The sequence below is a fragment of the Chiroxiphia lanceolata genome, chromosome 2 (genome assembly GCF_009829145.1).
Source record: "Chiroxiphia lanceolata isolate bChiLan1 chromosome 2, bChiLan1.pri, whole genome shotgun sequence".
In the NCBI taxonomy this organism is placed as follows: domain Eukaryota; kingdom Metazoa; phylum Chordata; class Aves; order Passeriformes; family Pipridae; genus Chiroxiphia; species Chiroxiphia lanceolata.
The window spans coordinates 77,445,502-77,460,278 of NC_045638.1; the positions used below are offsets into that span (position 1 = coordinate 77,445,502).

The following is a 14,777-nucleotide window of genomic DNA, read 5'->3' on the forward strand; positions in this document are numbered from 1 at the left end:
TTTTACAAAGCCATAAAAAAGCAACTGAGAAACAAGCTTAATTTTATCAGCTAGGACTCAAAAAAGGACATTGTTGTTGGGGAAAGGGTGGACAAGTATCAGAGAGGATGTTAAAGGCAACAAACAAAGCAGAAGTGGCTCTTTCTTTCTTTTGAAGGTAGGTGCTGAGCTGGAACAGGGCCGTGCACACCTGCCCCTTGCACAGTTGAGCAAAGAAGGATGCTTCCCACACAGCCCCTGTGTCCACCACCAGCTGGACCAGCAGAGTCCTGTGCAGTGCAGGAAGCTACCGGGAAAGAAAATCTGTAGAGGAGACTCAAAAGTCATTAACCAGTGCCCTCAGCATGGCTAGTTACTTCCTCCTGCTGCTAAAGTTGTTTGCATTCAAAGTCTACTCCTATGAAAGGCTCACTCAGAGCTAAAAAGGATATGCAGACTTGTAGGGAAAAAGGAGGCAAAGAAAGAGAGGAAGGGTGTAAGAAGAAAGCTCACTTCACCAACCCTTTAAAACATTTGTATTTGTCCTTTGTCTCCTACTGCCTATTTGTTCTTTCAGTAACTGAAATAACATATTTCTCATGCCCAAACCTCATCAGTTTTGTGCTGCAGTGACAAAATGTGTTCTTATTACTGTGCAGTGTGGGACTAATACTGTGTGCAAAATCCCATCTGCTTTACAGAAATGAGGCTACGCAGAGCCCCTCCTGGCTCTGTGGGGTGAGGAGACTGCTGGGGGCAGTGCTGGCAGCTGGCTCCTTCAAGGAGAAGAACTATCAGTTTGCATTGACATTATAGTGTTGCATAGAAGCAACTCCATAGACCTAAAGAGGAAAAAAAGAGCATGGAGAGAAAAGAATGATGAAGAAAAAGCACTTTATGAATCTTCCAATCCCTCTGGGATTAAGAAGAGATACACACAGAGCTGCTACTATGTCCCTGAAATAGTACGAAGCCCAAAAATGCTGCCACCAGCCCGAATTACTGTGTACCATGCACATATCAAATTCTTTGCCTAATGATTTGCTCCTGTGGCTCTGTGGGAGCAGAACTAAATGCCCATTTTATTAATGCGAATCTAATAGACACAGAAAAAAACTGCAGACATCCTATTTCTGACTCAAGAGAGAAAAAAATCTTCATTGTGCCACTAAACTACATGCAAAAGCAGTGCCATCTCTTGATGAATACCTATCTGTGTTGTGCTACTGACTGTTTGTGCCAACATGCCTCTGTGCTCATGAAAAACAGGGAAGCAGAAGAAATGCTTGTTTAATCCATATGTTTGGTTAATTTTGGCCTTCCTGTAAGTATTATGTTACAATTTATTAAAGTATGCATTTATTATTATCTTAAATTAAGTACACTAGTGGTCTAAATATGATTTGCAAAAATGTCAGTTGCTATCTTCAACTAGTGAACACACTGGAAACTGAGATGAGAAAAAAAATGTTTTTAAAGCCAGCCAACTTTAGAACTTGATCTATTTAGAGAAATTCAGCAGTCAAATTCAGCATTACCTTTTTACGTTTAGCATTTCTATGACAAAATATTAAGGGCAGATGGAGAATGAGTGGAACACGTCAGCTTCTGTACTTGGTGTGACAGCTCGCTCCATTTTACCCATCAGAGGCATTTGGTTTTCAGTGCAAACACATACATGATACTTTCAGCAACATATCTCAAGGCTCTTCCTCAGTGTTAAGAAAGCTGAGGATCAGCGATGTCAAACAACACATCCACAGAATCACAGAATTTGCTGAGTTGGAAGGGACCCCCAAGGGTCATTGAGTTCATCCCTTAGCCCCACAGGACCATCCCCGAGAGTCACACCATGTGCCTGAGAGTATCATCCAAACGCTTCTCCTGGAGAGTCTATTCCAGTGCCCAACCACCCTCTGGGTGAAGAAACACTTCCTAACATCCAACCTAAACCTCGCCTGACACAACTGCAGACCATTCCCTTGGGTCCTGTCACTGGTCACCACAGAGAAGAAATCAGTGCCTGCCCTTCCTCTTCCCCTCACGAAGAAGTTGTAGACTGCAATGAGGTCTCCCCTCAGCCCCCACTTCTCCAGGCTGAACAGACCAAGTGACCTCAGCTGCTCCTCATATGGTTTCCCCTCAAGGCCCTTCACCATCTTTGTTGTCCTCCTTTGTACTCCCTCCAACAGCTTAATATCTTTCCTATACTGAACAACTAAATTAAGAGAACTAGGAACATCATTGAAGATACTGTGCAGCTACTTCCTTATCATGCTTATTAATAACAATTGTTAGCTGTTATTAATTAGAGGTTATTGGTTTGCGATTTTTACAAGATAAGATTAATGATACTAGTACTTTACCACATGAAAACTTCACATCCATGTTTAATTTTTAATATTACACAGTACAATGTGCATTCTTTTTATTATTATGTATCAGTTAAGCTGTGTACACTGAAGCATTAAATCTGTGCCAGATGCTGTGTAACTATTTTCACCTCTGTGTTTAAAGGCAAATGCAGCCCTGGATGAGCAGCGAGGCTTGGTCTTGCTGATACAGAGCACTGACAGAGCTGAGAAAAGTGCCCATCGACTGAGAAACCTCCCATTTCTTACGAGCTGGGGAGGGTAGAGAGCAGGAAAAAATTACTGGAATTAGCCTGTCTGGTAGATCAGGAGCTAAACTGATGATGTCTGACAGAAAAACTGATTCACTATGCAGAATTCAGAAGAAAATGCTGCTCACAGTGGACACGTTGGAAGGCTTTGAACACACAGAGTGCTGAGGTATGAACTTTCTCAGATGGAAATGGGTGGGAGAGGATAGAGTTGCTACAAATGGAAGAAGGAAGGAAATCCACTGCCATTCGTGCAGAAAGAAGAAACGTTTTTTTCTGAATATAGTCCTCTTTATGTCCAGTGGATATATTTATGCACATATCTGTGTGTATGAATATAGAAACAAACACTGTAAATGTAAATGTTACTGCATATGAAAAGCCTGAGAAAACAGAAATTAGGAGTACCAACATTCTCTTTCAGAAAGAAGTAAACATGAAGGTCCTAGGCAAATGCAATTACACTTAGCTTGTGTTTCCAGTTTGCTCTGCTGAGCTACGCATTATGGAGACACAATTAAACTAAATTTCTGGTAAAAGGGTTATTGGAAATAAGGAAGAAATACTTAGTAGCAGAGAATGAGGAACCAAAATGTTGGAGAAGCATGCTGCCTGGCTTAGTGAAGGATTTTTTTAGATGTGGCCACATAATGTATCACAGAGGTTGGTCTGATCACCCTGGTATTCCTTCTAGCTGTTTCTGATGCAAGCACATTACAGGTTTGCAAGATTCAATACAAGATGATACACAGTTCACTCACTCATAAGGTATTTCTATCTCAAGAGCAGCCTACAGGTGTGAAAACAGAGTACTGGGAATCAAAGGACTGGGAATCTGTGTACATCTGTGCCTTATTTCATGGCCTGGCTCTCAACCTGACTCAACAAACACAGCATGACAGGCTCGGTACACACTGGATAGGAACAGGCTTTGCAGGAAAGCTCTTGAGGTTCTGGTAAATGACTTTACCACAAATTGTTCATGCACCCTCATGGCAAAGGAAGCCAACAGCCTCTTGGACTGCACTGCCAGCTGGTCGAGGGAGCTGATCCTTCCTCTCTGCTCAGCTCCAGTGAGGCCCACCTTCAGTGCTGTGTTCAGTGCCAGGCTCCCCAGTACAAGAGAGACATAGACATACTGAAGCATGCCCACAGAAGTGCCACAAAGATGACTGAAGCATCTGTCATGTGAGGAGAAGCTGAGAGAGCACACTGTAGAAGAAAGATCTGAGGCAGATCTTAGCAATATGTAAAAATACCCAATGGGATGGTGTAGGGAAGAGGGTACCTGATTCTTCCTGGATGGGAGGAATAGGACAAAAGGCAAAGGATAAAGGTTGCAACACAAGAAATTCCAGCTAGTTATGAGGAGTTTATTTTTTAATATGAGATAGTCGAGTACTGAAGGAGGGAATAAAGTGGTTGTGTGATCTCCATCCTTGGAAGCATTCAAAATTTGACTGAATGAATAACCTGATCTTGCCCCCTCAAGCAGCGAGAATGTCTAGATAACCTTCAGAGGTGACTTCCAATCCCAATTCTGTTATTTTGTTTTTAGAATCAAACTGTTCATGTCAGCACTTCACAGCCTGAATTTCAAAACTCATTCCAAAATCTGTCTAAAAACAAATCTCAGAGCTCTAAGAATCCAGCTCCTTTTTTTCTGGTATCTTATTTGCTCTGCAGTGCTTAATACGTGCTGACAATGAGAATTCTGGCAGAAAAAGAAATGGGGGAACAAAACTTTCTACTTCCAATTTCAACACTTCATGCTTTTGAAAGCTTCCTTACATAATTTTACATGCTCTTTTCATATAGATTAACAACAAAAAGAAAAAATATTGAAAGACTAAAAGAAAAGGGCTAAGTATTTATAGTTAATAACATTATCCGTCATGATCTAAATGCTTCTTACACTTTTCAGCTTTATTATCAAATCTATTTGGAGTATTGACTGTTTTGTACACCTGAATACATTTCTGAGCATTGCACAAACTGAAAGAAACAGCTGTTAGATCAGCGATGGTTGAGCAAATGACAGTCTGCTTCTCCAGTAATAAGTGTTATTAGTGTCTGAAGAAGTAAAATGAACAAATAGTTGAAAAAAATAAAATATGTTTTAACTGAATTATTCAAAATTATTTTCTGTGATATTCTCCAAATCTGACCACAGTTTCATTGTCTTATTACACTTCAGTATTGCTTGCAAAACAGCAAACAAAGAAATAATGAAATAAATCTATGACATGTATTTACTGAAAGCAAACTATCCCAAATAACTAAATGCAAGTACAACTTAGGAGACAGCGACATGACATTTCCTTAAATGTGTGTTTTGCTATACATTGCTACACATTTTAAGTCATCTTTCCTAAGGAAATCCCTTTTGTGCTACTGAGCTCTCTGTGGGTCTGTCTACCCATTTTTAAAAACATTTGGCAATTTCAGCTATATTTGAAAGGAGGACAATGCCTCTAAGACATTGTCTAAGACATTAAGTCTGCACAGTCCTTATTAATACTGGTTGCTGGGTAGAAAACAGACCCATATGTTTTGGCCACCAAAAGCATAGGAAGCACCTGGACACTACACCTCCTGTCTGAGAGCTGCTAGTCAGCACATGGGTATTGATGACTTCGACGTATTTCGTGATTAGCCATAGGAATTGCTATTTCTTTCTTGCTCAGTACACTTCTGGGAAGAAAGAATTTATGGTGCTTGTGGAAGTGGTGGTCTAGGAGAAAAATAAACCCACATAAACCAAAGGGGTACATTTCTTTTGTCAGTATATCTATTTTGAAATATGGATTCTGTATTTCAGATAGATATTTAGTAAACACAGTTTGAAGTAATGATTTTCTAATTTTAGTAGACACACCCTTCAGCCCTAGGCTGACTTGACTTGTGACTTTTGGTGAATAAGCAAAAACATACACTATTTGGAAATGCAGGAAGAAAAAAAAATAAAAGAAGGAGTAAGAAAATAAGCAAAACTCCCAATGAAAAGTGAGAGAAACACACATACTGTGCCATATGTAGCAAATGACTACTTTGGCCTGGATAATTCAGATGCTGTACAGTTTGCTGCTGGTGTTAGTGGATTAGTTGGAAGGAAATGGAAATCATGTTACTACGGGTTTTAAACATTTGTTTTTCTTAAACAGAAAGTTCTTTGTATTAAATTGAGGGGAGCACTTTAGAAACACAACTTGGAAAGAACAAACACAGAAGCAGAGAATTTTCTATGTCTCTCACTGACTTGCATCCTGTGATTCAAACAGAATATTTTTGTGCTTTTAAAAGACCACCTGCTGAAAGCATGATGAAAAAAAGGGATGTTGATAAACAAGGACATAACGGTCCTTGAAAGAATATGAATCACTAGAAATGTATTCTGCTATATAAGCAATAACTGTTGCATAAAACTCTGGAGATGTCATTTTATCTTACTGTCTTTGTTTTAACTCCCTTTTTCTATCTTGTCCCAGTAAACTGCAAAGGTAATGGTAAAAACAATTCCTAATTTTATGCCTTCAGGAAAACTGAACTTCATCTCTGCTTCCACTCACTTATGCAATAGAAATAAAGGGCTACTATAGTTTACTTTTTGAATTAAAAACTTGTAGCACATTTTTTATTATGGCTGTGTCTGAACAGATGAAACAAAAGGCCAGGTAAGTAAACTGGGGACACCCTTAATCAGATTTGGTGAGATCACTTACAAGGTTCTAGAAAACATTCTGTTAAGTATCAAAAGTTGTCTGTAACTGTTAAGTATAGAAGTGCTTTCTCCAAAATGGAAACACACCTTCTGGAAGCTATGCAGAAAGCTTCATAATGGGTCAGGGCATGCTTGCTCTTCCCAAAGACAAGTCATGTGTATATCACTTAAAATAGGCAAGTAAAGAAAACACTTTTGGCAAAAGTCTTGATGATTGTGTGCTGCCTTTTGGAGCCTGGAATTGCAGGATGATAAGGTCTGCCAGCGGAGTGTAAAGGAGTTTCACTCCCAGGTAACAAAAAGGTTTTCCTGGGTAGGGCTGTTGTAAGATGTTAAGGAGGTAGGGTGTTCTTTTACCACCCTGAGAATAATGGATAAAAAGGAGCTAAAATTATCCTGGTATGCTTAAGTTAGAGTAGATTCTTGAAAGTAGGTGGAGAACTGCTGACTCAGACAGGCTGAAGACACTCTCTGTCTTACTGATGAATCAAAACAATAACTCTGACCAGTGCAGAAATGAATGTCTTGTTCCAGAGTTGCATTTAAACAGGGATTTGAGCTGTTTAAACAGGGATTAGTGCTAGTGCCAACTAGCCAACTAGCACTAATACCAGAACCAAGCAAAATGTTTCCAGTAACCCCCCAGATATCTCCAGTTGCTACAGGAGACTGTATAGTCTTGTGTGAGTGAGCATGACCAAAGTAATGGAGCATAGCTTTAGTAAGAAAACCATGCATATCCTGGCATATCCTCGAGAAGTAAGATTCAAAACCTTTGCTGAGACTAAGACGGGATGGTGCAATCCAAGCAAATCAGGTACAAATATTTGTGTGCAGCCTGAATACATCTCCTGGATTTAATGTAATGCCAGCCCTACTGTACCTCCCTAAAATTGAAATTGGAAAATGAAACTCCCATTTCTCTATAGTTCACCACAAAAAGAAATACAGTCTTGGCCCTGCCCAAAACATCAGTCTCACCATAGCAACATAAAATCTAAAACAAAGATTGCATAATGAAAACGTATAAGCTGGGTTGTGCACTGAGGGGGGAGCGGGGAGGGGAGTCTGGAATGCAGATACATCATTGGGTTCCAGGAGAGAAGTTTTCTCTGAAGACAGATCTCAGGTACAGAGTGTGGAGGCAGCTTCTATACACACCAGGGCACACAGAGAGGAGAAAATAAATGAGAAAAGATAATGAACTAAGAAAAATATAGGAGACAAAAAGAGACAGGAAGTGGTGACATTAAAGTTGCACAAGAAGTCAGGAAACAGCAAGGTGCTGATTTTCTCAACTGGGCAGCTGAAGCGGACAGAGAGGAGAAGACATCAGGTCAAATAACTGGGCCCCCAGTACGGTCAGGGAAGGAGCACATGAACTTCTTGATCCAGCAAGTGAAAAGTCTCCAGTCTTCATCGCCTGAGGTACACAGCCATGAGAAGTGTGAGTGCGTATATACATGGGCAGTCACTTGAGAAGAAACTCACAAGCCCAGAAGCCAGTTTCCCTCCCTTCATTAGCATAGATTTAAGGGCAAAGCACTTTGAGTTACAGTCTCATTACTGAGATTTAATTACTTTTCCTAAATGTTCTGCAGAACATTTACTTGTACATTGCAAAGTATTACAGTATAGTCACAACTTAGGCTCTCAATTACAGGAAAACTAGGCAGGAAAGAAGTTGAGTTAATTAGACTCACTGAACTTAATCAATTCCTCTGTGTATGTAGGGAAGAACATTCCAACTTTTAGTCCATCTGTGAAGCCACCTTCCCTGTCTGCTACAGGTTACTAAAGCCTTCATGCAAAGGGAAAAAAATCAATGGCTGATATCCGATATTTTGCATTTTCTACATCAGGCTAGTTCATTTTTGCTTCATTTCTGGTTTTGGCAAACTAAATGCTTTTGTGTCTGAAACTGCTTCTGACTGCCCAACCTTAAACCAGCACTTGGTCTTTGAAGGTCATATTGGAGCCCCAAACCAGCACTCCAGGCCCACTTGTAGGACAGCCTTTCTAGGAAGAACAGGACCTTCACAATGGACAGTAAAGCTGCAGCTCTTCTGCATAGTTTGTCTAGCTTGGCTACAATGTGATTCCTGCTTGTACAGTGACTGTCCTTTGGAAGGATGGAGGGAATCTCCAGGCACAGTGGGGAAGAAGGGAATTCACATGATACATGAATTCCAATTTAATTAGGTCATGTTAAAAAAATTAAAATATATACATATATATAATATTTATAATACATAGAATATATATATGAGCAGTCACTACTGAGAAAAGAAAAAGTCCACAAGTCCACAAGCCAATTTCTTTCACTTCATTAGCACAGATTTAAGGGCAAAGGTTTTACACTTAGGCACAAATAAATGCAAGTACAAAAAAGGTTATTTCCTAGGTAAAATTTATCCCACCCCAAATAAATCACTTCCTAAAAGTGATATAAGTATGTTGCATATTAGGTGTTAACTCCTACCCCCAACCCTCCCTGTGCAGTTAATTAAAAGAGGACTCAACTAGCTTTCAGGCTTACCCTGTAGAGGCGTGAGACAAATTCTGATTCAGTCAAGCCATGCACTTGATTTTTATGACTTAGCATGCCTGCATTAACTCCCTATCTTAGGCATGCAAAATCTAGACCTATATGAACTGACTATGCAGGTGCCAATCTAGAAGGAAAATGACTAGCAGCTTCTAGGTGCAAATAAAATGTACACGTGAGATCAGTAACATCCAAACATATACTCAATGATTTCATTTTCCTTTGAAACGGAGAGGATAATTAGTAGATACACCTACACAGGATGGTGGGTGTACTTCAAGACTTATGGCAATAGAACATACTTTTTTTATGTCACATTTGCATGCCATGTGAAAGAAATCAAGTACATCATGTACACACACACAGAGCTGAGAGAGAAACCGTTTTTCTGAATGTATTTTAGAAGACCCTCACATGAGTGTTCTGTTTAACTATAATATAGGATGAACTCAGGGAGGATTTAATTATAAGCTATAGAAAGTATGTGTCAAAATATAATGATGTTCAGAATATAAAACAATATAATGGCCAAATGAATGTCTGTAGCAATATGGTATTGTCTGTTCTTCTCTTCGCAACAGTCATAGAAAAAGTTATTGTCATATCAGCCACGCTATTAATTCTCATTTTCCCTCTTTACCTTTTGCCAGTGAAAAAAAAATTGATGTGTATATATGTCAATGAGTACTATTTTATGAATTTCTGTATTGAAAATGACATTTTATTTTTCAGTAACTTCAGAGGCAGATGCATCATGAATGTTTTTGCTAAAAAATCTTCAAAATTCTCTAATGCACTAGCCAAGAGTGGCAGCGTGGTGGCGGAAGGTCCAGCACCAGTAGATGGCATTCATTCCCTTCAATTCCTGCAGCAGCAGTATGTACTGAATGGTGAACTTGCACCACAGCAATGTAATATCTGGGATCAATTGAGAAGCAGATAGTTAACCATAAGTTGTTTTCCTGTCATTTGACAAAATTTTCCTTTCAAAGCACTACATTATTTTTCCATCATTCAAGGAAGAGCTTATACATAAACACTATATAGAGATAGATTTGCTGCATCTGAGTGGCAGGGTTTGATATTCACTTTGCACACTGGTATAGATACAATCCAGTGCAAGCCAGTCTCTCTGGCCCAGTATTTTCTTTATCTCATAGCAGCTTTCCATGATGGAAGAACCTGACCTCCCTTCCCACTTCAATAGCACCTTTATTCTACCGCTCTTCATGTTCCTAAATACTCTGCTAAGGTAATAAAACTATCGGTTTAAATATTTGTAACAATAATTTTAAAGCATGTTATGGCTAGAAATACGCAACCGATGTTATTTGGCAAACAGAAAGAATACAGAATTTAATCAAGCTTTTTTCTCCCTCTAACAAAATTGAGCTTTACCCCCATGAAGGTACAGACTGATAGCATCTTGGCAATTCAGCAACACTATGTTGTTCCACCAGCCCTATGACTCTGATGCAAAATGTATCGGTCATGGAGGTGCTGGGAAGCGGGGCCAAATATGCAGCTACCCTGATTTGTGGCACCCTTTGCCCACAGACATCCAGAGTGGGAAAAGGAAGGGCTCACTGCACTGACATGCTGGCTCCTAAGACAAGTATTAAATATGAAAAGAAAATGGAGCAGGCAAGTAGACATACAAATATAGGCCCATGAAGAAAAACAAAAAAGAAAGAATGATCAATTTAATTTCCACTGAGAAAATAAACGAAATGTTATGCACAGCGGTGTCTCATATGGAGTTTCAGTAATGTGCTTACAGTGACATTAAAACCAGGTATTACCTGTTCTAAGAGATTCTGAAGCCTCTCTATCTCACAGTCTATTACAAATTTCTTTTCTTGCCTTCGGTCCAGATCTTCTAAAAGCCGCCTGTAGCTGGCATCATTAAAATTCTCCACACAGATAGCACTGACTTGCCAGCTATTTTGTCCTGCTTTTTCCATAATAGCTTGAAGTATTGAATAACCTAAAAGAAAAGGATAAGATACACTAGTAACACAATCATTGCATTTTTTGAACAGAAATTTTCCTTAATCAATATTATGTCTCTTAATATTTTCTCTTATAGAGAAGGGAATAAAAGAATATATGTATCCCTACCTTTGCTGCTAGCCATGATGCAATTAACACAGTTTAATGCACACAGTATGCAATTAACAAAGTTTACAACTGATGTGATCAGAATGCTGGGAGTGACTAACACCATTATGTATAATCTTCGTATGATTTATAAACACAAAAGTCTTTCAGTCAAGCATTCAGCTTCTCAGATTGGTTTTGTACAGTTTCTGTATCTGGGCATTTCACAGCACAGCAAAGAAAAAATCTGAGCCTACTCATCCAGTGGAAGTATTTGCATACCACAAAAGCATTCAAATGTTTTGCTTTTTTTTTTTTCTTTTAAGAACATTTAATCCAAGCAGTTTTTAATGCTTCTTAGTAACAATTCTTTGTTTCATTTAATTATACATATATATGCCAGTATAGACATATGAATAGAAATCATATTGATCTGTTTCAGAGATTCTATGCAGTTTGAATCAATGTATGCAAAGCAATTAGAGGTTAATGAATGAAGGGCACCATGGAAGCATTAACTGTTACTAATGGCAGGACTATTACTCTTTATCATTAGCACTATTTGTTGCCCCCTTTGTCGTCCTTGAGCCCATTCACAGAACAGAAAGGCAGTGTCCTGTCAGGGGTCACCACCTGAACCTACAGGGTAGGCTCTCTGCCTTCAGTCTCAGGGTATCTTGGCCCACCAGCCCTTCACCTTCTTCCATCTCTTGTTTTTGTTTTTGTTTTTTTTTTCCCTCACTGGGGATGTGCAGCACAGAGGCAGCAGAGGAGCTTATGACATAACTTAAGACAGCTTGCAAGCCCCGTACTGACTTGCTCAACCAATCCCTCAAGCAGGAAGCATATATTATTCCATCTTTTATCCAGAGTAACTTGTTTAAAGCAATGAAGATTGTACACCTCAGATGCAAGTTAATGTTTGAAAAAGACAAAAAGGACAGAAGGACAGATATGTTTCCCAATAATATGTTCATACAAATGACACAATTCAGAGAAGGTTCCCCTGTCTAGAATCACAACAAAAAGTATTGTGGCTTTTTACTCATTATCTGGCAGAATTTTTTTCCACTAGCTTTAAACAAAAGATTTCACCTCTTAAAAATTTTCTTTAGTGATGTGGCTACTCAGTGGTAGCCTCTTTCCCTCTTCAACAAGAGGGTCCCATGCATGAGTGCAGTGACTCCCAGATGTCATTTTAATGCACTTGAAAATGCCACTGCATGACAGATTCCCTGTAAAAGAACTGTGACATAGTCTCACAGATTTCAAGAGGAATCTTCGTAAGTTACATTTCAGAAAGAGCACTTTCTAGTGTGCAGTTGCAAAATAATATCAGAAGACCTACAACGTAACTGAAATCTGAGTTTGCCTCCAGTCAAGTAATAAGTTAACAACAGTTTTATCAGAATATGAAGATTTCAGGACACATGAGAAACAAATTCTCTTGCAAATCTAGGAGTAGCTATTTTTCTATTGGATCCTGTGATATTTTCAGTCTTTGAAATATTAACTTAAAATCTGTATTTTCTCATCATTATGGCATTATGCACCAGCACTCAAAAAGAACATTTATTATGTTTTTGTCATCCAATTAAGACCACACATTTTAGATAAAAATACAAATAAATTATAATAAATACATAAAATGCAGAACATATTTTATCTCATAAATGAGACATTTATTTTATGAAACAGTATTTTATCTCAGGAAATGAATTCAAATACTTGATGTATTGAGTATTAAAACATTTCTGTATTCAGTATATATTTTTAACCCAATGACTGTTTTTTTTTCAAAGAACTATACAGCTTTCCTGTTAATTGCTACATAATTATTCTGCTTTTCCTGTTGCTATATTCAGTTTCCTTTTTGCCTGTAATTATCTTTCCAAATCAGGTCGAGGTTCTTTCCCAAATGTTGTATTTCTTGCTTTGTTTTCTATTCATTTCCATGTACAGACATACATTAAAACCATTCCAATGTTACAGAAGTTCCTGCTTCACTTACACGGTAACTTTGATTTGATCTTTGCTACAAAGGCAGTCAACATTTACTTAATTCAGCTTCCTGACACTAATTAACATTTTCTTTGATTCAGAATGAATAGTGTTTGAAACAGCAATTGATATCCCCTCCTTCCTTTCTTATTTCACTTGGACAACTTTACTAAGATGTGTTTTGATCAAACCGGTAATTTATCCCAGCATAAAGCATGACAAATATCAGACAAACACATAGGAAACCTTTTCTTCTACCTTGGATCAAGGTTTGACTTGCCACATTTCATTAGCAACTGCCTTCATTCATGCATTTGAAGCTTCTGTAGCTTCTTGTTAGTAGCTGGCACTTAGATAAGGGTTTTCACGTATAGCATAGCACAGCTAAACAGTAGTAAGTGGATGTGGTGCAATATTCTCCATCAGAAGAGTACAGAATCCCTACACAAGTAATCAGTAGTATGGTCATCTATTCATTGTGCAGGAACAATTTTTAATATAACAGACTGACAACGATGGAGTTTACACAGAATGAATAAAGGTATTCACAGGCTCAGTTGGCATAACAATTAGACATGCTGTGGAGAATGCTTATTTGTCCAAAATAATTGGCTACAGCTGACAGGGAAAAAAAATTAGTTACTGCAAGCATTTTATAAGGCAGATCCCCCTGAAACTAACCTGGTATAATACTCAGAAACAGAATGCTGCATTTCCATTCAGACAAAATTCTTAATCTTTAGAAATATGTTTCCCAAGTAAAGACAGCAGACATGAATATTACAGCTGTCATCTAAAAGGTATTTATTTTCTAGTTATCTGCTGTTTATTCTCAGTTATGCTACAGACAGATGAATGATTCATTTTTGGTAATACATCTGTCCCATGTATTGTGGAATACTATTTATTGCATAAAAGCCAACTAAAAAAGCCCTAGGCTAACTCATATCATCTGAGCTGCACAATCCATGCTTTTCAAAACAACATTATTTAAAAAAATGTTTAGGACTATGTCAATACATAAAAGTAAGCTAAGTTCTTACAAATTTTTATAGTAACCCTTTATCATCAACTAATTCAACTTTGAAATGCAGATAGCTCATTTACGAAAAAAATCAAATGGCTGTGCCCAAGCATAATTTGTTGAAGCCTGGAAATCTGTGTCAACAAGGTCCTGGTCCTTCATGGAATTTGTTCATTTTTTCCTTTTTTTAATTATCAAATCTATGAACACAAAACACCAATACAACTGCCTGGAAAGTGAAGCCCTTCCCAAATGGAAGGACATTATATGCAAGAATGGCTTCTTTTTTCCCCTTTGTGTGACTAGATTCTGGGGAATTTTCCTCAAATCACCTGGGTTGAGAAGTCTGCAAACTGCTTTTTGTAGGTCATTGCTTAAATGTAGATACTACTAACAACTGCTTAAGGATCAGTAATACCAATTTCACCTCAATATACTGGAGCCAAGACAGAGACAGGGCAAGCCTACAAAGATTCTATTTTCCTGATCCCTTCTCTCCTTGCTCTTCTGTTCTCTGGTCAGGTGAAACTGTGATGATCTAACATACTGCTTTCCCCGCCCCCCCCTAAAAAAAAGCACACAATCATAATGTTTGGAAAAAAACCCAGGCATGAAAAGGAGAAGTCACTTCATTTATTTAATATAAAATCAGAGTTGGAGACGCCTACTGCAAAAAACCTACATATTCAGGTTGATACTACAGCTAAATACCTTAGAAAAAAAATCTTTAAGCCTTATTCCCTCATTCCACGCTCCATAGGCATTTTTTCATCACAAAATA

The 14,777-nt window shown here is 38.3% G+C and overlaps 1 protein-coding gene across 1 annotated transcript in view; it reads right to left on the minus strand.

Moving 5' to 3' along the window:
- The window catches only part of GRIA4 (glutamate ionotropic receptor AMPA type subunit 4), a 220,797-nt gene that overhangs the window by 80,790 nt on the left and 125,230 nt on the right, over positions 1–14,777 (minus strand). Inside the window, 1 exon segment of the mRNA XM_032681175.1 lies at positions 10,674–10,858. Coding sequence (XP_032537066.1) covers positions 10,674–10,858 — 185 coding nt within the window.